The following is a 23,884-nucleotide window of genomic DNA, read 5'->3' as shown; positions in this document are numbered from 1 at the left end:
CAGCCTTTAGCTGTTTGGCTTCTTCCTTCAACCTTCTGGTTTCTTCCCTCTTGGCTATTGAGAATTTGGGATGTCCTTGCATCACACATATGCTCTTTCCATCTCTGAAGATAATAGCCATGTTCCTCCTTACAACCACATCCATGGTCTCTTTGAGCTTTGTGATACTCAGTTTCTTGTCTAAATTTCGCAAAATATGGCTCGTTTCAAATTCAAATATTAATATGGATACAAGTATGTGAAAATATATATAATATATTTGTACTCAATATTAGAGAGGAAACTGTGTACTAACCCCTTTGAGTATTCACCGAAAACTCCATTTTCGTTAAATCTACTTAGTTTCTTGTCCTCATTTCGTGAAAGGTTCAAATTAAACTATCAATATGTATACAAGTATGTGAAAATATCCATAATACATTCATACTCAGTATTAGAGAAAAAAATGTGTACTAACCCCTCTGAGAATTCACCGAAAACTCTGTTTCCGTCAAATCTACTCAGTTTCTTGTCCGAATTTCGTGAAATATGGCTCGGTTAAAATTCAAATATAAATTTGGATACAAGTATGTGATAATATCTATAATACATCCGCACTCAATGTTAGAGAAAAAAACAGGGTACCAACCCATTCGAAAATTCACCGAAAAAATCCATTTCCATCAAATCCACTCAGTTTCTTGTCTGAATTTCACAAAATATGGCTCATTTCAAATTCAAATATCAATATGATACAAGTATGTGAAAATATATATAATATATTTGTACTCAATATTAGAGAGAAAACTGTGTACTAACCCTTTTGAGTATTCACCGAAAACTCCATTTTCGTTAAATATACTTAGTTTCTTGTCCTCATTTCGTGAAAGGTTTAAATTAAACTATCAATATGGATACAAGTATGTTAAAATATCCATAATACATTCATACTCATTATTAGAGAAAAAACTGTGTACTAACCCCTTTGAAAATTCACTGAAAACTCCGTTTCCGTCAAATCTAATCAGTTTCTTGTCCGAATTTCGCGAAATATGGCTCGATTAAAATTCAAATATAAATATGGATACAAGTATGTGATAATATCTATAATACATCCGCACTCAATATTAGAGAAAAAACTTGGTACCAACCCATTTGAAAATTCACCGAAAAAATCCATTTCCGTCAAATCCACTCAGTTTCTTGTCTGAATTTCGCAAAATATGACTCGTTTCAAATTCAAATATCAATATGGATACAAGTATGTGAAAATATATATAATATAATTGTACTCAATATTAGAGAAGAAACTGTGTACTAACCCTTTTGAGTATTCACCAAAAACTCCATTTTCGTTAAATATACTTAGTTTCTTGTCCTCATTTCGTGAAAGGTTCAAATTAAACTATCAATATGGATACAAGTATGTGAAAATATCCATAATACATTCATACTCAGTATTAGAGAAAAAACATTGTACTAACCCCTTTGAGAATTCACTGAAAACTCCGTTTCCGTCAAATCTACTCAGTTTCTTGTCCGATTTTCGCGAAATATGGCTCAGTTAAAATTCAAATATAAATATGGATACAAGTATGTGATAATATTTATAATACATCCGCACTCAATGTTAGAGAAAAAAACAGGGTACCAACACATTTGAAAATTCACTGAAAAAATCCATTTCCGTCAAATCCACTCAGTTTCTTGTCTAAATTTCGCAAAATATGGCTCGTTTCAAATTCAAATATCAATATGGATACAAGTATGTGAAAATATATATAATATATTTGTACTCAATATTAGAGAGGAAACTGTGTACTAACCCCTTTGAGTATTCACCGAAAACTCCATTTTCGTTAAATCTACTTAGTTTCTTGTCCTCATTTCGTGAAAGGTTCAAATTAAACTATCAATATGGATACAAGTATGTGAAAATATCCATAATACATTCATACTCAGTATTAGAGAAAAAACTGTGTACTAACCCCTCTGAGAATTCACCGAAAACTCTGTTTCCATCAAATCTACTCAGTTTCTTGTCCGAATTTCGTGAAATATGGCTCAGTTAAAATTCAAATATAAATATGGATACAAGTATGTGATAATATCTATAATACATCCGCACTCAATGTTAGAGAAAAAAACAGGGTACCAACCCATTTGAAAATTCACCGAAAAAATCCATTTCCGTCAAATCCACTCAGTTTCTTGTCTGAATTTCGCAAAATATGGCTTGTTTCAAATTCAAATATCAATATGGATACAAGTATATGAAAATATATATAATATATTTGTACTCAATATTAGAGAGGAAACTGTGTACTAACCCCTTTGAGTATTCACCGAAAACTCCATTTTCGTTAAATCTACTTAATTTCTTGTCCTCATTTCGTGAAAGGTCCAAATTAAACTATCAATATGGATACAATTATGTGAAAATATCCATAATACATTCATACTCAGTATTAGAGAAAAAACTGTGTACTAACCCCTTTGAAAATTCACTGAAAACTCTGTTTCCGTCAAATCTACTCAGTTTATTGTCCGAATTTCGCGAAATATGGCTCGGTTAAAATTCAAATATAAATATGGATACAAGTATGTGATAATATCTATAATACATCCGCACTCAATATTAGAGAAAAAACTGGGTACCAGCCCATTTGAAAATTCACCGAAAAAATCCATTTCCGTCAAATTCACTCAGTTTCTTGTCTGAATTTCGCAAAATATGACCCGTTTCAAATTCAAATATCAATATGAATACAAGTATGTGAAAATATATATAATATATTTGTACTCAATATTAGAGAAAAAAACTGTGTACTAACTCCTTTGAGTATTCATCGAAAACTCCATTTTCGTTAAATCTAATTAGTTTCATGTCCTCATTTCGTGAAAGGTTCAAATTAAAGTATCAATATGGATACAAGTATGTGAAAATATCCATAATACATTCATACTCAGTATTAGAGAAAAAAACTGTGTACTAACCCCTTTGACAATTCACCGAAAACTCTGTTTCCGTCAAATCTACTCAGTTTCTTGTCTGAATTTCGCGAAATATGGTTCGGTTAAAATTCAAATATAAATATGGATACAAGTATGTGATAATATCTATAATACATCCGCACTCAATGTTAGAGAAAAAACAGGGTACCAACCCATTTGAAAATTCACCGAAAAATCCATTTCCGTCAAATCCACTCAGTTTTTTGTCTGAATTTCGCAAAATATGGCTCGTTTCAAATTCAAATATCAATATGGATACAAGTTTGTGAAAATATATAATATATTTGTACTCAATATTAGAGAGGAAACTGTGTACTAACCCCCTTGAGTATTCACTGAAAACTCCATTTAAGTTAATGTTTTTAATAAAAAGGTGTTTTTAGTCGAAAGACAAAGTATTTTGTTTTTGAAAAAGTTTGATCTTCAAACTTTTTGAAACACAGCTACTGTTTTCACTATCAGAATTGATAAATTATGTCTTCAAGCAATTGCGTATCATAAATACATGTTTAGTCATTGATCGTTTTCCTTGAACGATATTTTGTCATAAAAAAACATATATAACAAATATATTTTTTGGGGAGTACTTCAAGATTCAAAATTGTTCAACCCATTAACTTTCTCGGGCTAATCCAAAACTCATGTATTGGCGAAAATAATGTTTATCAATGTTACTCGCGACGTGTTGTGGCGGCCAAGGACGTACGGCTTATTTATGTGGATCACGAGAAGTACTCTGTTTCTCCACAGAAATCAGCATCGCAGTTACCCTCAGCATTGTCGATATGAACAAAGCAACAGAAACAATAACAGTCTATAAATTTAAAGGATTGGAGATATTGCAAAATATATACTCCCTCCGTCCCTTTGAGTTGTTAACATATGAAATAAATTGTTCGACATGCATTTTAAGGCTCTTATTTACTATAGCTGTATAACTTATTTTAAAAAAAAAAAAATTTTTTAGGAACACTTGATTTCAAATGTTAACAACTCAAAGGAACGGAGGGAGTATTCCCCAGCCCAATATTAAATAAAACTAGAATATAACCTTTCTGCGAAATTAAAGAAAAAAAAACCAAAAAATATATCCCCATGCACAATATAATATAAACTAGAAGCTGTTCTTTCTGTGAACCTTGAAAGAAAAAATTAGAAGAGGAAACTGAGGAGTTACATCTACATAAATAACCATGATACATACATACAGACATATTATCGGTGCTCGAGACTGTCGTTGGAAGGGGTGGTGGGAGGATAGAGATGACTCATATCAAGTAAAGAGGCAAATATAACCAAGAGCTTCAGAAATCGGAAGCAGCAGCCCGGAGTTGAGAAACAAATTGAGAGAATAAACAGCCAAATACCATGTTGAGAACAGTTTTGACCCACACCTAAAACAAAGTAAAAAAATTCAGCAATCTGAAACAGCCAAAGCACTATGGACAACCACAATGCAGAGGTTCACCAAATGTCTCCTCCTTTTTAAACACTATCCACAACACTATTTTAGATTGGATAACATGTTGCAAACAATGTAATCCCGTGAATTCAGTTATGCACAAATACAGGACTATGAAAATGGGCATGTTCATTTCGTTTAAAATAAAAGGTCAAATAATCTGGCGTAATACATCATTCGGCTTGAAACAAGAGGAAACACTAATAAAAAACAAATCAATACATATAAACCACTTTGACAAAAAAAACACAAACAACATTCAAAATTTATAAAGAACGAGGCATCTAAGACCAATAACATACCTCAAATATGCATATGGTAAAAGTATCAAGCTCTATGGTATTACTTCTCCGAATGTCCACGTTTAGCCTTTCGACGAGAATGGCTTGGATTAGCACTTCGATTAGGTTTCTGTGGTTTTCTACTGCAATTCAATCATTAAAAAATAGCAGAATTAGTTTCTTGATCAGGGAAATAGAGCATATATGTTGGAACCATGAACATGTTACTCAAGAAGTAATATGCGGGTTTGTGAATATAAATGTGTGCGGGCAAACAGAAAAGTTGTGACACACAGCAGCCCCTTTTTATTGACAACTTTCTTCCAGCCTTTCTTTTTGGATAAACCAACCAACAATATACATTAAAGTAGCACAAAAATTCCTCACCTTTTAACCATTTGATTGTGCATCTGTTTTTAGTATTACAACACTAACTTATATGTACATAAAGGGAAGTGATTGAAATTTAGCACCCTTCATCTCTTTCCATCCAAAAACTTATGCAAGATTTATTGTGGGGAGCAAGGATTCAAACACATAAAAACATTGTATCGTATTCCAAGAATGCAATCTATGAGTTAAATAACTGTCGGTCTCATAGTCACATTTGATGAGCAATGAAAAACCATCTTACAGTATCACAAAACTACACACCCAAAATCTCATTCTTCCTCATATATATAGATGTTGAAGGTCCCAGATTCATTTTTTGTCCCCTTGCCCTAGAACCATCTATGTACACAAAAAGGATTTGGGATTCAATGTATTCCCCAAGACTTTAAAGATTTGAGAGAGCTGGTCATCTAAGATGGTATCATAGATATGGCATACCAAAGAGGTCTAAATACCCTTGATATTCTCAAAAAATAATTTGCACAGCAGAAGTTAAATAGTTTCCCTAATTCCCGTTCCTAGTACTCCACTTTGAAATTCAAAAGATGAGTTTCCGAGTGACAGAGAGGATTACACTTACCTGAAGATCACTGAACAAATTCGAAATAAAATGATGATGGGCAGAGCCAACAATGCTGAGGCCTGAAAGATAACAACATGATAGTTAGAAAAATAACAGAGGCAAAAAAAATGTTAAACTGTATTTGACAGAACAGATAAGATCCTGACTACATCTTACAGATACATACCGCAAACCACACCAACTCTTTAGTCGCTATAGCTTTTGTCAGTTCATGCTTTCGCAGATATCCTTGTACAGTTTCTTGAACCTTCAATGAAAAAGTAAGTAAGAAAATGCATTGTTTGGAACAACAAACAATAACAATTAGCATAAGAACCCGGCAAAACAAATAAACCAAGAAAACATAACATAATACCTTTATATAAATAGAATTGCAATTTATTTAGTATCTTTCATTGGTCACAGAAAGAGTTCAAGTGTTCAACTGTAGACAGTTTCAGCACAGTGACGATAAACTTTGAACAAAATCCCAGCCTAACAAGTTGTTTAATAATCATATTCTGATCACGTACCTAATATTCAAGATACCAGTCTGGAAGTTTAGTTCGTGTTTTTCCTAGTAGAAGCTATATATTAAATTTACTTGAATTAACCAATTTTCATCTTACTAAAAGGATAGATTTTGCAAATTGCCGTTGACCCCAGAAATGAACTATTAATTTCTTGACTTCACTAGTTTAACAATGAACCAACATGTCTCTGCGAGAAAATAGGAGAGGTTAACTAACGAGCACGCTGCAAATGGGTTAGTTCTGCTATGAAATGCACGACACTGGACTTTCAAAAGGGCTCAAAAGGATTCTAGTGCCTTCTCCTAGTCATTAACTGCAAAACTTTTTCTATTATCTCTTAGACTCTCACCTCACCCCGAGCATTAGTAACAAAACTTTATATTCAGAAACTAAAGATGAAATGAAAATTATGAACTGGGAGAAAGCCAATTTAAATTAATTGTACCTCCTGATGGTACTGAGTAGCAGATTCAAGAAATTTTCCATATGCAACAAACGCCTCCTTTGTGTATGGCTCCAATGCTCTGTTTAGTTTATCAACATGAGGTCTTGCTGCAGTGGCAACCCGGTCGATGTGTGGCTTGCTAACTTTCTTAACTTCCTGTAATTAAATTGAAAAAAAAAGTATGTCACGAGAAAATACGTCTAACCAACTACATGAATTAACTTAATATAATATATGTTTTTACCTGATAATATGAATCCACAACTTCGTAAAGTTTTATAACATGTGGAGTTGCAGCAGTCTTGGATGTTTCATAAACTTCGATGAACTTTGTGGTGAATGACTGCACATGTGGTTCAGCAGTAGTTTTCACGACAAACCACTTTTCCTTGATAGATGGAATCCAGTTCTACGATTCACAAGACAGAAACAATAGGCAATAAACTCCAGTCAGACAAATCCAGATATGTTTGAAGTCTTTATTCTATCATCATTTATCAGTGACATTTTTACCATACACTGTTCTGACTTTACCGCTTACGATGCAGTTTAGATTCTACTCTATCAGTTTAATATTTTTTTTAAATTCAATATAATTAAACCATTTAATAATTCTTTATGTCTTCATCTATCATCTTAAATATCTGACCTATGACCGACAGCAAATCTCAGATCATAAAAAGCATGCTATAGAAGCATCCTGTTACTAATGAAAATAATAGTAAAATTATCTACACTAAAGTAATGAAAGCAAATCAAGCTGTATTAGACCTTCAGACAAAATTATCATATATACCATGAAAGTTGAAACAATGTTAAACTACATAACAATGACAAAAAATTCAAAATGTGCCTTACAGTTTTCACAGTTTCCACATGGGGTTCAGCCCATTTCTCAACCTGACCCTTCTTTACTTTTGCCTGCACATAAAAGTGAAATGCATATTTGATAAATACAGAAGTCGATATATATCAAAAATAAATAAAACCCTTTTAATAGTTCAATATTGTTGTCAGGCATCCCTTGCTGGTGACACACAAGTGACACCTATGAAAACAGATATTGTGTTGGCAAACAGAAGTACAAAACAAGTGGGAAAATGCTAAAGAGTACCTTTTCAATCATTAACTCCATAGCAGGCTTTCCATGCATATTCCAATGTGTTGCCATATATGACTGCAGAGTAGCAGTATAGGTCAGAACTGAAAAGAGAGAATAATAAGACACTTCTGTATATGTGTTACCTGGCATCTGAATACATGAACTGCAAGCCAAGGTGGTAGCCATGCACCATGAACCTGATTGTAAATCATAGGAAAATGCGGATTATATTACCACAAAGATCAGGCGAAAATTGTTACAAATAACTTCAAACAATGAAAAAAACGGTCTGAGAATCTCAAAGCCAATCATTTAACACCATGCTTTAAAAATCATAAACACATTGCGAGTGTATTCAGTTTCAGGGCGAATCTAAATATATGCAAGAAATGCAACTATTTTTTTAAGGGATGGTGAAGATATTAATATGATACAGGACTGGACTGACAGACTAATTCATTGGATGAAGGCTCTAGATCTATTCAGAAGAGATAGTCAAGGAGGTGCTCTTAATTACCAAGAAGTGCCAGCACAATGTAAGTAATTAACGTACTGAAATATAATCTTAGGGCTAAGCTCAAATGAGAACTAGTTCCCCGGAGAACTAGTATGTTCTGTAATTATATTCATGTGTTCTGCAAATTGTTTTTCACTATTATTTCTTCAATTGTATCAAAAATTCTCATAAATATATTTTAGTTTTACATAACACTGTCAAATTTTAATAAATATTGTGATAATTATTATAGAACACTAGATATAGAAGTATAGTATGTTCTGTGATTTGTGCATAACATATGTATATGTTATGTAAAAAAAAATTTATATTCTTTTTTTATATATACAAATTTTTGTTTTCATTAACATGACACGTGCATTTTGAATAAGAGATACAAAAATATATAAGAAAAATGAAGTGTTCTCCGATGTTCTCAATTAAGGTGTTCTCCATGGAATCCAACCCTATAATCTTAATCTTAATATGATAATAACCACTGTAAACAAATGAAAGAATATAAGAAATCAAATGGCCTTTTACTCGCTAATCTAGAAAGATACATAGATTGTTAGTTTTTCTATGAGCCTATTTCGTATTGATATTACGAATTTGGGAAAGCTCGTCCAACATCAGCTCTCCCTACAAAAGATTTTGTTGACGAATAATTTATTGGCCCAAGAAAACTGTTTGGTTGGGTGGAATCAGAAGGAACAACAAACCAAACTTGCTTAAGCTATGGCGGAGTTGAATGTATGTCAGTAGTCGTGACAACAAGAATTGAAAAAAATTTACTTGTACCACCTCACAATTGACCTTTTACATTACTTGCAAATATAAAATGACAAGCAGCACCTTCTATGACCCTTGAGAATGTAAATATTGACCTATGAAAGCACCAAGAATGAATAAGGAAAACAACAATCGGAGTACCTCTGTGAGTTCCTTAATTTTTGAAGTGGCCTCAAATTTTGCCTTCATCAGTTCCTCCTACAGGATAGTCTCCAATTGAGATGCAGTTGTATATTTGTAATACTTAAATTAGGTATATAAGAAATTCAAGACCACTGTACCAACTGCTAACTTACTTCGGCAACTTGAAGGGCACGTTCAGTTTTTTTTATCTTGACCTTTTCTTCATCAATATTCTTTTGCAGCTGCAAAATGAACCAAAAATTAACCTTGGGCCGAAGAACTGTAGTGATCCTAAGATATTAAACTTCAGTTGCTGTTCATTAACATTCAAGTCCAGATGAACACGCAAATGGTCAAATTCTCAGCATTAACAATGAATAACTTCATTTTACAATCAAGTGGAGAGAAACCTACACTCTTGAGTTTCAGATTCAATTCAAGAACTTTGTTCTCAGCTTCTAATTTCCGAGACTCTAGTTCACCCTTTTCCTTAGCCCTCAGCTCTGTTTCCTTTTTAAGGTTCTCCACCTTCAAAGATATATATCAATTTATGTATTATGTACCGTTTTTAATTATATCTACCGAGTACAAAACTATGTTTTGCTTATACTAACTAACTAACCTGTTTCTCTAGCTCAGCGGATCGTGCATGGGCCTTTGCTAGCTGCTCTTCAACATCGGAGGTTCCTTTTTTCTAGTAAACAATTGAAAGTTGTTCAACAATAAGCAACAAATTGCTTCTGGTATGGCTACCAGGGACACAGGCACAGATCATTTCATATACTAGAGTTTCTTACTTGGACTGACGCTATCTCACTGCGCAATGATGCTATTGTATCCGACTTCTCCTTAATGATGTTTTCCTTCTCTAAGATCTTATCATCCTTACTTTTTACTTCTTGAGTCTTCAAATCAACATGTGACTCTTGAGACATAAACAATGTCAGATGGTCACGACAAATGACAGCATATAAGTCGGCAGAAATTGGCATATTGAACTATTAAGTATTGAACAGCAATAATAGATACTCTGTAGTTGTTAATGAAACGCTTCTCTGTAAAACACTACTGCTAATACATAACTCCATTAGATGATGTTTAAATAGCTTTTCATATTCTTGCGAATATGCCACTGGTCCAAAACATCTGGTGTTGCCATCTATGACAGACAGTGTATGCAAGTCTGTAGAGACAAATTATTTCTTTCCATAATTTTGAAGTCGGGCTTTTAACTGTATATACAAAAACAGTCCCCACCTATTTGGAGAATTGTACATAAAATAATATTTCCCAACACTTATTTGGACAAACCTGACTGACAAAATCACTTATATTCACAAAATATTAAAATAAATGACGACTACGAGTCTTTGACCTATAATCAATGTATAAGTTGTGACCAGTTAATTTTAGTGTGATAGCACTATGTATTACCATGTAAGATATCAAGAAGGCAACAGAAGAACCCATACCAAATATAGACAAAAAACAAATTATAAAAGTAAATTACGTGTCCAATTATCATCACAACAGACCAAATCTTGAACCCTCTAATTTCACATAATAGTATCTTAAAGTTTTGATAAAATATTTAAAAAACTCATTATTACATCAAAACTGCATTTATTATTACAATTTTTGATTTCATCTTTTAACTCTAAATACCGACAGAAGATGATCTTAGGATTTTTAAAGTAGGGTAAATAAGTGAAATAGTTAAACAATTAACAAGTTGACAAGTTGACTTTCTTGAACGACTATTATTTGAAAACAGAGGGAGCAGCTATTCACCCTTTCTAAATTTCCGGTTCTTGCATCACCCTCAAAATGACCTCATTGGTTCAACCTCAACCTATACATATAAACAGCTTAATATACAGTCATTTAGACCAAAAAAACCAATACTGATATTTTATCCTTTCCCATCTATAAACATCACAAATTTAAAACAGCTCATGTCATTCTCAGAACATTATATAAATTAATATTTCAACATCACAGTTAGCATTTGTACATGAATCCAAATCACAATTAACATTCACAATATAGTAAAACTATTTATTACCAGTACCTGCTAATTGTTCACAAATACACACACACACATGTTTTAACCTAATGACCACTTACGTGCTGCCATACACTTCGTTTACCTATAAATCAAAGGGTTTTATATCAAAGTGACTGCCCTTACCGTTAAATATATCACCTAGCTACCCGATCTCAACGGCGACTCAATTAAAACACTTAAATAATGATACATATCATTCCACTAAATTCAGAAAAAAATTAACACAAAACTTAACGGAATGCTAGTCACACGATGAAGTGTAGTCCACATGGCTCATATAATAAAATAAATCACACTCGTCAAAACTTATATAATTGAACATAGATAAATATGATTCTTTTAAAATGTTCCCCCAACACCTTCAACCTTTGTTCTTGTAATTGATTTAATAAACGTCAAACCAAAATCCTCAACTGCATATGTCTAAAGTTAATCTATCTATAAAAAAAATCCTCAATTTTGTTAAAAAAAAATCTAAATTTAACAGAGTGATATACATAGTGATTTGAGTGTTTCAAATGAGTCCCTGTGGAGATCAGGTAGCTAGATGAGATATTTTAACGAGAACGATGGCCACTATGATATAAAACCCCATAAATTAAACCATTAACTGCAACACCGCAATGACTTATCACATACGTTACTGATCAACCAACAGAAAAACCAATACGAAACATAAACTAAAACCAATTAGAGTAAACTAAGTGTCCGATCAGCATCACCACATCCTAAATACTATAATCAATACAAAATTGCTTATCCAAATACGAATCACACTGTAAACTTCCTCAATAAACTCAAATCACTAAACTCGCAATTCATAATCAAATACGAAGCTTAAAGACGAAATTCCTTATCCAACTCAAAAATAATCTCAATCTACACATAGAAACAGTTCATAAAATATAATCTCAACCTATACATAGAAACAGTTCATTACATATAATCTCGACCTATACACAGAAACAGTTCCTTATATATTATTCAAACCAATTTACAAACATTTCTCTTATATAAACATCTGAAATTCAATACACAGTCTCTTCACGTGCATAATATAATTAAAATCTCACGTAACAGTTATCACAAGATAATCTAAACACGAATCACACCGTAAACTTCCTCAATAAGCTCAAATCACTACACTCGCAATCGTAAACAAACACAAAGCTCAATTAAATCAAACAAACAGTTCATTTCCATAAACAAACTCAACACAATTCAAAATAATACTAAAATACACACACAGAAACAATTCATTATATATAATCTCAACCTATACACAGAACCAGTTTACTATTACTCAAATTACTAAAACCAATTTTGAAATTTTAGGAAACATTTCACATTTATAAACATCCGAAATTCAAAACACAGTCTCTGCATAACATAATCAGAATCTCACATATAAACAGCTTATTATACATTATTCAAACCAATTTACGAAACATTTCACATTTATAAACATCCAAAATTCAAAACACAGTCTCTGCATAACATAATCCGAATCACACTTATCGCAACATAATATAACCTAATATAAACATGAATCACACCGTAAACTTCCTCAACAAGCTCAAATCACCCCAATCGCAATCACAATTAAACTCGAAGCTCAATTAACACTATATATAACATAATATAACCTAAATTAGAATCTCACTTATCGTCACATAATATAACCTAAAATAAACACGAATCACACCGTAAACTTCCTCAACAAGCTCAAATCACTCCACTATCAATCGTAATCAAACACGAAGCTCAATTAAATCAAACAAACACTTCAGCCTCCTAACAAACACAGTCTCTGCATAACATAATTAGAATCTCACTCATCGCAACATAATATAACCTAAAATAAACACGAATCACACCGTAAACTTCCTCAACAAGCTCAAATCACTCCACTATCAATCGTAATCAAACACGAAGCTCAATCAAATCAAACAAACACTTCATTCTCATAACAAACTCAACAAATTCAAAACAAACATAAACTAACACATACACACAAATATACAAGAGATAGATACACAATTGAATTGACTAAACTAACCTAGGGATTGAATCTTCATCATAAGCTGCTCGACTTCGATCCTCACCGCCGAATCAGAGCCGTCCGATCTGATAACTTCAACTTCATCGACGGCTGAGGAAGCGTCGGCGTTAACGTTGACGATGAGAAGAGCGAAAAGTACGGAGAGAGTGAAGATTTTAAAGACCGCCATAGTAGAGGCCTTTGAAGCTAAAGAAGAGAAGTGTGTGTGTGTGTTTATATAGTGTGTGTAGTTACCGATATTTACAATAGGTGTAAATGAATCTGCAAGTCATGATGGAGAAGTTGTTGGAGGTTGTTCCCCTTTTGTTTTAGATTTTTTTTGTGGGCACAGCTAATGGTTACGGATTTGGAAAATCGAAAATATTTGAGTTATCGATTTATGATTTAATGAATGATTTTTAAATAATTGAATAATTTATTAATAATTTATTAAAAATCGGTTAAATCGGATAAATATTTTTGACAAATTTTTTAAGCGATTTATCGACAATTTTCTAAAAATCGACTGATTTTAGAATCATGGTGTTGGTACTCAAACTTATCGGTATTTTTTTGAATTTTTTCTGAAATATTAATTTACAGTTAAAATCTCAACGAATTAATAATCAAGAGAAAATAAAATATTTTTTTAGTCCCAACATAATAAATACTCCCTCTATTTTTTTTATTTGTCGTTTTGACTTTTATACACATTTCATTATTTTTTGACTGGCTAGTTAAAATTATCATTTGTAAAATTTTTTTTTTGTAAATAAAAGTAAACAACTTATATTTTAATTCACATAAATAAAATTTTTAAAAACATATTTCTAATAAGCCGGTCAAACCACATTGAAATACGTGCAAAAGTCAAAACGACAAATAAAAAAACGAAAGGAGTATAGTGTATTTATTTCCGGTAAAATTATAAAATCACTAAAATAAGATTATTTTTGAATTTCAACCCTATTACGTTAAAAGATGTTTAACTTTATACAATTTTTTTATGCTTAATACTTAATACTTTGAATGATACGAAATCAACTACGTGCAAAAAAAAATTGTAAGCGATACTTACAATAAATGTAGTGAAAATATGAAAAAATGACAAAAATAGCTGATTTTTTAAAAACATTAACAAAAATAGTCATTCTGAAAAAAGTGGACAATTTCAATTGAATACTCCACTGTCAGTTGGGTATCCCAATTTGTATAAGATACTCCACCGGCAGTTGGGTATTTCATATATAGGATACTCCACTGACAGTTGGGTATCTCATATAAAATGAATACTCCAATGACAGTTGGGTATTCCCATCGGCCAAAATTGACCAACTTTTTAAAAATTGGTCATTTTTGTTAATTTTATATAAAAATAAGTTAAATTTGTCCTTCACCCTGAAAATACTTTATAGTTTTCTAAATATATTTTTTTATGGTACATGTTAAATATAAAGTTTAAGAATATAATTAATAATTTTTTTAAAAAAAATTCTAGTTTAACACACTCGCACACACCTCAAGTTATTTTTTAAAAAAGAATTGGTGAAAAAAGCACAATTTTTTTTCCAGAGAATTGAATAAAATTAGTTAAGTTACGAAAAAAGACGTTTTTGGTGACTCTTCAGCCGAACATGTTCGGATTTCGAAGATGGAGGGGCTTTCTGCGGTCAAAAAAGACATGCTAGCCAGCCACTTTTTAAACACGTTCCTTCATTTCACCTAAAAAGGTTTATATTCCTCCTGTCTCCGTCCTAAAAATGTTTCTGTCCGTAAATATATTTTTATTTGTGTTATACACGTTTATTAATACACATTTTTTATTATTAATATTTTTAATTTTGTAATAATATTAAATATAAAAAAACTTCAATTTATTAAACTACTCATAAATATGAATTCAACGCTCATGATTATATTTAATCTTATAAATTAGACGTAAATTAATAGTCAATCACTTAAAATATATAACGGACGGAGGGAGTATTACTTTAGTCCAAAGTCCACGTGGCAGAACCACACTGCTGCGATCCATAGTCTACGTGGCAGAACCCAACTGCGGCGATGCTTCATTCATCAGCAGAGGGGATGGCCTGTCAATGGAGCGAAAATCTGATCCGACTCGATCCGCTTCGAGATCATTTTAGCGGATATGGATCGATCTATTAAAAATTCGATCCGGGATCCGATCCGATAAGAAATATCCGATTATAAATGGAGCGGATATGAATTTAGACCGATCCGATCCGTTAATAACCCGATCCGGTTATATATATATATATATATATATATATATAATAAAAATATTTTTCAATAATTCTAATTTTAAACGTAATATCCTCGAGTCAAGTTCCATTTTCTATATTTCGTTCGGTTCGGTCTCAAATGTACGGTCCATTTCTATGACCTCATTTCTATAACCCTAGTTCTTTAACATTTTGGAACCGCATAACTCAAACTCAATTCATATACACTTCCATTTCGCAACATCAATTTTTTCATAGTTAGAACTAAAATACAGTACAACTCGATATGTTTATTTCAAAAAGCGAATTTTAGTTTGTAATTTATCTTTGAATTTCGTTGTATTCTATTTGTATTTTAATATTTTTCGGAATTGTAAATTATAAATAAATTTTGTAATAAGTTAAGTTAAAAAAATAAATATATATAAATGGAGCGGATATCCGATCCGAAATCCGTGATCCGAACGGATCCGGATATGGATCGGCCTATAAAAAATCCGGAACTGATCCGATCCGAATACGAATCCGAAAAAATAAATGGATATGAATATGGATCTAGGCCGATCCGATCCATTGACAGGGGGTCATCCGATTCCATTAAATTTTTAATTTAGTTAAATATGTATATTCAAATTATATAAAAATTAAAAATGGTCACCCTTAATTTTTGAAAAAAAATATTGCCCCTACTTAAAAAAAATTTATTCGGGCAAAAATTTCGTGAGTGAAAATTATTCATTTTTTATTTTAAAAAATTATGAGTTACAAATTAAATAAAAGACAGGAATAGATGACAACAGAATATAGGAATAAATATTAAACTAGCATTTCTAGTTAAACTACTTTAACACCATTAGTTTTGATTTTGATTGAATTAATATGAAGTTTAGTTTCATGCATATCATTCCCTAATCCACGTAATTCTTTATCAGATTTGGATAAGCTAAAATTAGTTCAAAAAATTAACATAACATTATCAGTAGTTTAAGTAAACAAAAAATTGAGAAAGAATTGCACAAAACTAATGTTTATCATCAAAACAAGACTTGGTCTTGTGTTTACTCTTTAGAAAACCCTTACTGAAGTTGCGTTTTTGATTTAAAAAAATAATAAAAATAATAAAAACGGCACACGCAATTGCATTATTTACGATTAACAAAAACGGCAAACGAGATTCTGGAGGACCATCTTCTCACAAAGTGAGGGTGATTTTCTCCAAAATAGTGACAGTTGGGACATTTTTTCGGTGGAAAAATATACCTAAAACTCGAGTAACTTTTTGATAGTTTTACTCAGAATTAGGCCCAAATGGACCTTGTCTCATTTATTATTTAATATAGAGTTACCCTCAAATTCAAATTTTCTGAAATTAATTATGATTTAGAACAGAATCATAAATTTTTAAACATTAACATTACAAATTTTAAAAAGTTAAACAAGAATCCTACATGGGAACATTTCAAAAAACACACACAAAAAGATAGGAACTATGGAATACTACTTAGTTATGCTAATGACAGAGGATGATGAGAGGACCAGTTCAGTTCTACTTTGATGTTGTCGGAACATGAGATCCCCAAGGCCAGATCTCCGACGTACAGCTTACAGAATCGTTGATGATGCCGTTATTGATGGTGCCATTGAAGTGTTCAACACTTCCAGTCTGACCTGATCCTGTTAATCCAGGAAATAGTGGATCATCTCTTTGCACGGTGATTGTTGGCGAGACATTACCCATTCTATCCATGTTATGGGTTCCAAAGGATTGTGGAGTACTGTATAAATGATTCTGAATTATGTTGGTAATGCTGGAGGTTAGTGAGCCACGTGTAACCATATCTTCGGCAAGTTTTACCTGTATAGACGCATTGCACAAGCAAATTTAGTCTCCACATTTAAATCTAAAGTACGTAAATTAACTTCTTCCCCATATCTTCGGTATAGATGCATTGCATTAGTTTTACGGTTTATGAAAGAGAACCTTGCCACTCCATTGAAGGAGCCCTTAAGAGGAATAACATACGTCCCACGAAGTTTCTTAAATACTTGCTTCATTTTGGGGACTGAGAAATTTATAGACCAACGTAGAGGCTAACCAGTAAATTGTTGCAATGTGATATACTGTTGTACTTCCTTTTTGTATCACCTGCCTTATGCTGCATCTGAAATATTCACCAAACAGTTGTGTAGACTTCAATGTTATAGACTATTTAGTACCTTTGCACGCAAAGCTTCCACATCTGACTTGAGAACACGATTGTTATTGGTAGCATCTTTAAATTGTTGATTAGCATTTGTCATGTTCTTGAACAAAGTCGAGTTTTCTCCACGCAGCTGATCAACCTGTTGAAAGGGCATGATATTAAACTCGAAACAACTAAACAAATGCAAAAGACACAGTATCATTTTTTACTTTTCAGTCACTTGTTGAATATGGGAGCATTTAATATTTTGCAATATAAACAATATAAAATTGGAACACACTGGGTATTTACAAGCAGCTAACAAACTATAATTACTGCAAAAAAAAACTACACCTGCTGTTCAAGGTCAGATAAATGGGCCTGCTTTCTTCTTCTGGAGCGCCTAGCAGACTCTCTGTTAGAGACCATCCTATAAAAAATCAGAAACCATGCAAATTAGTCTTAGAAAGCTCAAATTACAATTAACAATCTTATTTTTAACAGTTAGACACGTGTTGACAACACACAGTTTCTACTAACCTTTTAATGCGTCTGACACCAGCCTGATCACTCTGTTCACATGGACCAGCTTCGGTATCTATGTCATCATCATCGGATTGCTCATATGAACCGCTGGTAAGCCCCATTGTTTGGTTGTCACAGCCTTTAGGAAGGCAATTGGTAGCTGAAGTTGGACTCCCAGCTGCAATAAAAATAGAATCCGCCAGTTATACTAGCTGATTTGGAGTTCATGTACATAGTCATAAGTAACAGTCACCATGGTTGTTTTATAAATGAACCAATCTCCTTAGATGCATTCACGGAAATAATACATACCACAAATTGATGATTGTGATTCCATTGTGACAGTACTGGATCGTTTAGGAGTACCATAATTCTGACACCAAATAGAAGCTTCTGAAACTTCAGCACAATTTGAAAAGCCATTCATAATCTCCTGTCATTTCAGATTTGATTATTTTAAAATAAATAGACGAAGGGTTATATACTTGTAGTTCTTGGATCCGAGAGTATTCATTTATCGAAGGTTAAGTGTATACTTTTTCATTTCTAATACATATGAACTTCCTTCCTCACATCTATATTGTTATTTTGTTTTGCTTCTACAAGCCGTAAATGAAGAACTTGCTAGACTACAAGATAGGATCATCATATGCTTTCTCCTAGCACCTTTCGATTTTGGTAGGACTTAAAAAAATCAGAGCCTAATATCTTCAAATTACCATAAAAAGGTCGTAAGCGATCCACCTCCAACAAAAGGCAGAAGAGGGAGGGTAAAATATCATACACAATCCTGATAAGTTCCGGAAAACTCTTAACCAAACTACCAACATTTATTTGATTTTAAGGGCTTTCTAGCCTCTGGGTATAAATCTATGATTACAAGTTTAAATTTTGGTAGTTTTGTTAACAGTTTTTGAGGGCTTTCCACGGAATACAAACTAAATGTATTAATCTATGATACTAACTTCAAGTATAAAAGGAATTGACAGTATAAATGTGACATGTACATGTTACTGTTAAGCTAGGAAGCACCGACACTCCAAAAAGGATGCCGTATGCGTGTCGGACACGGCCGACACGGCGACACGGCACCGACACGTGTCCGACACAGAAAAAGGCGACCGACACGGGCACGTGACCGACACGGCCCACCGAACCAGCCCATATAAAAAAGCCCAAAATCATCTTTAAAAAGCCCAAAATCAGTTTTTAAAAGCCCAAACCATCTTATATTAACCCTAATTTTATGTCTCTTTGTCTTTTATAAATTCCTCCTCATCTTATATATATACAATCAAATATATACATACATCTATATATATATAACACATATAGCTTGATATATATAGATCTCTCTTGTTGTTTTAAGGACACATACTATGAGTGGGTGCGGAGGACATTGATGTGAATTTTCCGCTGTGGAAGTATGTAACAGCTATAGAGAAAGGGGCAAAGAAGGGTGGGATCGATAGGTGGCAATGCAACTATTGCAACAAGCTTTATAATGGATCTTACTCTCGTGTTCTTGCTCATCTACTAAAAATTAAAGGAAAAGGTGTGGCTGTTTGTTGACTCCTCAACATAAATTTGAGATGGATAAGCTTAATCAAGAGGCTGGGAATGTAAAGAAATTAAAATCAGTTCATGTACCTTTGCCTCCATCAAATAATCTGGAAAGTGGTGTGACCAGTACAATGTTGGGCTCTGGATTGGAAACAAGAAAGAGGAGGGCCGAAGGTGGTTCTGCTTTGGAGAAAACTTTTAATAATGAAGCCAGAGAACAATTGACCGCTGAAATTGCAAAAATGTTTTATTTCTCTGGACTGCCATTTCATTTAGCAAGGAATCCATATTTGACATGTACAAATCTTATATTTTTTTTAATTTTTTTTGCCGTGTCCCGTATCCACGACACTTTGATAATTGACGAATCCCCGTGTCCCGTGCTTCCTAGCTGTTAAGTATCCGACACATCTAAGATCATAATAATACTCCACTTCAGTTTTACAACTAATCGTACAATTGACCGCACAAACAACAAACAATCAATAAAATCGGACATACAAATAAATATTTCCCTCAACGACCCAACTCTGATACTATATTAATCTGATACTATACTAAGTAACCAGTCGGTCTAAAAAATATTCTACTCAGAATAATTTTATTCATTTATCGAGATTAAAAATATACGGTGTCCAACATACCTGATCCGGAAACGGGAAGGTGGGGAGCTGATCGTGATGATCATCACGATAAACACCCGCAGCATCGGCAAAAACAGGCGGCGTGATCCGACCGTGAGCTTTAACATCATGATGATTATGAGACAGAGCTTGATCATTAATAGGTTGGTTAAAAATGTCTTCTAAATCAATCTCGGATGGGATTTTTTTCATCGTATCACTCCCCTCCATTTCTTGTGTAAAGAATAATTATTACATGAACGCAACTCTTGTGTTTCTGTGTTAGAGTTTCTTAACAACTAAGCTAGGGTTGTAAGAAAAGGAAGGAGATCAGGTGAATATTTTAACTTTTGTGCAATTAGGGGTGGTGCTGACTCAGCATGAGCTAATAAGCTTTTAATGTATTTTTTTTGTGAAAGTGAGATGAGCAAAAGATAGCAGAGTGGGTCTGTGGGCGCATTAAATTGGGTTGGTGAATGGTATCTACGTAATGTCGTAATCCCCTCGTCCAATTACCATGGTCATAGATAGGAAATCCGGCAAATTTGTCGAGATAATGATTTGTTTAAAAAAATATGATTTATCGGAGATTTATCGAATTAATCAAATATTTTTGACTAATTTATTAATAATTTATCGATAATGCGGAATTATTAGGTATGCGGAATTGACTCGCAAAATCGCTCGAAAATGTTAGGTGTGCGGAACTGACTCTCAAAATCGCTCGAAAATGCTTACGTGTAACACTTATTTTTGGTAAATTTCTCAATAATAAGATTTGACTTACATGTATACATACGTGCACACAAATTAAAACACGCCAAATGTCATAACATGTTATTCAATTTTTTTTTAAAACCAATTCGGATTATATAACACTACTCATTTTTGAAAAATGAGTTAATTTCTTTAACAATTCTGATTGGTAATATTCTACTCCCTTCGTCCCTCCCAATTGTTATCGTTTCTAAGAGAGTGTCTGACACACATTTTAAGATTAATCGAAAGTATAGTTCTATATTTTTTTAAAAAAAATATTCTTTTTCTGGATAAAAGTTTAAATATTCTATTTTTATTCAGATTTTTTTTATAAAAAGTTATAGAACTATACTTTATATTTATCTTAAAATGTGTGTCAGACACTCTCTCAGAAACGATAACAATTGGCTGAGACTGAGTGAGTATATTATATCTGATTGCTAATGTTTTTAAAATAACATATTTTTTCACAAAAATCAGTAAATTTTATTACCTTATCCGTTTTTTTTCAATATAGATTTTATTCATTGTTCTTAATGAACAATGGAGTAGGAGTAGGGGTGTATTAAAAATATAATTATAGTATTTTAGAGAAATTGAATGAATTTTATGTGAAAAATAATAACAAAACATGAAATAGGCTATTAATTATAAAGTAAGTTACCTTACGGAAAGTCAACTTATATCAATATTTCAAATCTGATTGATCAAAAAGTTCGAGCTCGAATTTTATTAAAAAAATCAACTAAATTTATATCGAAATGTGCAAAAAGTCGAGATGTATGATAAAAACTCGAATTTAGATTTCATTTAATAAAAATAATTTTGAATTAAATTCTAATGAGGGATCACATCTATTTTCGAGCTGTCATTCTATTTTTCAATAGCAAATCAAGATTGTTAGGTAGAGGAACTTTTTATCTATTTTGTCCAGTAGCTAAACTTATGCGCTCTGTCCTATATAAGACAAACTGAGGTGATTGTAAAAAAAAGAGGCTAAAAATGATAATGCATATTCATCTTTTCTGACTCAGTATTTTCTCTCTTGATTTGCAATGCATATATTTTTGAACTTGAATCAATTATCATGGTATCAGAGCATTCTTTCCTGCCTGTATACAAGATTCTCCTATTTCTCTAATGTCGTCAATCTTTTCTTTCTTAACAAAAACATTTCCTTATCATTAATCTTTTTACACTCTCAGATCTACTTTTCTCTCTCTAGTCTCTATCTTAAAAACTCAAACTTTATACTTCTTTACACCAGATCTGTGACTACAATGGGAACCCCTGTTAGACTATCCTATAAAAACATGCTAAACCCACTCTTTCTTCACCCCTCATACAATGCTACATCTATTCAAGTAGAAAAGTTGCAAGGCTCAGTAAACTATAGATCTTGGAGTCGATCCATAGAAATAAACCTAGCCTCCAAACACAAACTGGGTTTCGTGAATGGAACCATAATCAAGCCACAAGATGATGACACAAAGGCATAAATGTGGGAAGCTTGTAACAACATGGTTATTGCCTGGATAACAGGTAATGTTTCTTCAACTGTTCGTTAATCTATAATGTTTATGAATAATGCATCTGAAATGTGGAAAAATTTGGAAAAGATATTTACTTTGACAAATAGGTCGCGCAAATATAAGCTAAGCAAAGATCTTTATGAAGTTCGTCAACATACCGCCTCAATTAATGAATATTACACCACAATGAAAATATTGTGGGAAGAGCTTGACTCGATGAACCTTCATCCTGCCATTCTTAACCCCACTCATGAAATAAAAATCTTCTTGAGTAAAATAGAGGTGCAACAAGAGGACGCTAGACTTTTTCAATTTTTGAATGGACTAAATGAAGTATATGGTCCTCAACATAGTCAGCTACTAATGTCTGCTACCTTGCCAAGTGTTGAGCAAGCCGTCTCTGTCCTTCAGCAAGAAGAAGAACAAAGAAATCTGTTGCATTCAGTCACTCCTGATCTCGAATTATCAGCTATGTACAGTAGGAGCACCCAACCTCGCTCTTCTGATAATCAGAGGCCTGTATAATGCTCTGCTTGTAATATCAAAGGCCACACTCGTGAGAGGTGTTGGACCGTAATTGGATACCCTCCATGTCATCCAAAACACAGAGGCAACCTCAATGCACCAAGTGGGCGTATTTTGAATAATACTCCTTTGTCTAAATGGCCTTCAAAATTAGTACACTCCAAGATGGCGGCTAATGCAACAACATCTTCAAACTCAACTAGTCCAGGCCTATTATTTACACCTCAGCAGCTCGAGCAGTTAACACAACTAGTGCCTCAATTACAGGTAAGCTCCACAAAGGCCCTAGAACCGGAGCATGATCTGGAGTTCTATTTTTCTGGAATGATATCTTGTCATAACTCAACCACCCTGAATCATGAATGTATTCTGGACTCCGGTGCTTCAGACCACATGACGCCCTATATGACCTTTCTTCAAAATGCAGCTCCAACAAGTAACTCACCTCGTATTAATCTTCCAAATGGGGATATCACTATAATATCACATACGGGTACTATCTCTTTACCTAATGGTTTAAACCTTACCGATGTCTTGCGTGTTCCCAATTTTAAGCACAATTTATTGTCTGATCAAAGGCTAATAAAGGATAATAATTGTCAAGTTCAGTTTTTCTCAAATCATTGTTGCATTGTT

At 32.9% G+C, this 23,884-nt stretch overlaps 3 protein-coding genes across 4 annotated transcripts; 1 reads left to right on the top strand and 2 right to left on the bottom strand.

Moving 5' to 3' along the window:
* Positions 1-4,082: 4,082 nt before the first annotated feature.
* On the bottom strand, positions 4,083-13,585 carry LOC141683432 (uncharacterized). Its single transcript, XM_074488152.1, has 15 exons — positions 13,311-13,585; positions 9,981-10,108; positions 9,806-9,877; positions 9,598-9,711; positions 9,357-9,425; positions 9,202-9,258; positions 7,916-7,969; positions 7,785-7,847; positions 7,529-7,591; positions 6,915-7,079; positions 6,671-6,826; positions 5,880-5,960; positions 5,711-5,772; positions 4,759-4,880; positions 4,083-4,388 (listed from the first exon to the last, which is right to left on the bottom strand). The coding sequence occupies exons 1-14, from the start codon at positions 13,480-13,482 to the stop codon at positions 4,799-4,801; spliced, it is 1,338 nt and encodes a 445-aa protein (XP_074344253.1). The 5' UTR covers positions 13,483-13,585; the 3' UTR covers positions 4,083-4,388; positions 4,759-4,798.
* Positions 13,586-16,926: 3,341 nt separating this feature from the next.
* Positions 16,927-20,808, bottom strand: LOC141684487 (basic leucine zipper 9-like). Of its 2 annotated transcripts, XM_074489490.1 has the most exons (7): positions 20,454-20,573; positions 19,897-20,037; positions 18,559-18,679; positions 18,262-18,424; positions 18,076-18,151; positions 17,756-17,881; positions 16,927-17,393 (listed from the first exon to the last, which is right to left on the bottom strand). In XM_074489490.1, exons 2-7 carry the CDS (start codon positions 19,906-19,908, stop codon positions 17,085-17,087), a joined length of 807 nt encoding a protein of 268 aa, XP_074345591.1. In that variant the 5' UTR covers positions 19,909-20,037; positions 20,454-20,573; the 3' UTR covers positions 16,927-17,084. The 2 variants fall into 2 exon arrangements, with proteins under 2 accessions (XP_074345591.1, XP_074345590.1); XM_074489489.1 differs by lacking the exon at positions 19,897-20,037 and having other exon boundaries at positions 20,454-20,808.
* Positions 20,809-22,765: 1,957 nt separating this feature from the next.
* LOC141686519 (uncharacterized) lies at positions 22,766-23,248 on the top strand. The gene has a single exon (XM_074491552.1). The coding sequence runs from the start codon at positions 22,766-22,768 to the stop codon at positions 23,246-23,248; it is 483 nt and encodes a 160-aa protein (XP_074347653.1).
* Positions 23,249-23,884: the final 636 nt, after the last annotated feature.

The sequence above is a fragment of the Apium graveolens genome, chromosome 9 (genome assembly GCF_009905375.1).
Source record: "Apium graveolens cultivar Ventura chromosome 9, ASM990537v1, whole genome shotgun sequence".
In the NCBI taxonomy this organism is placed as follows: domain Eukaryota; kingdom Viridiplantae; phylum Streptophyta; class Magnoliopsida; order Apiales; family Apiaceae; genus Apium; species Apium graveolens.
Note: the sequence above shows the minus strand (reverse complement) of the source record. Positions and strands in the feature narration are given on the sequence as shown.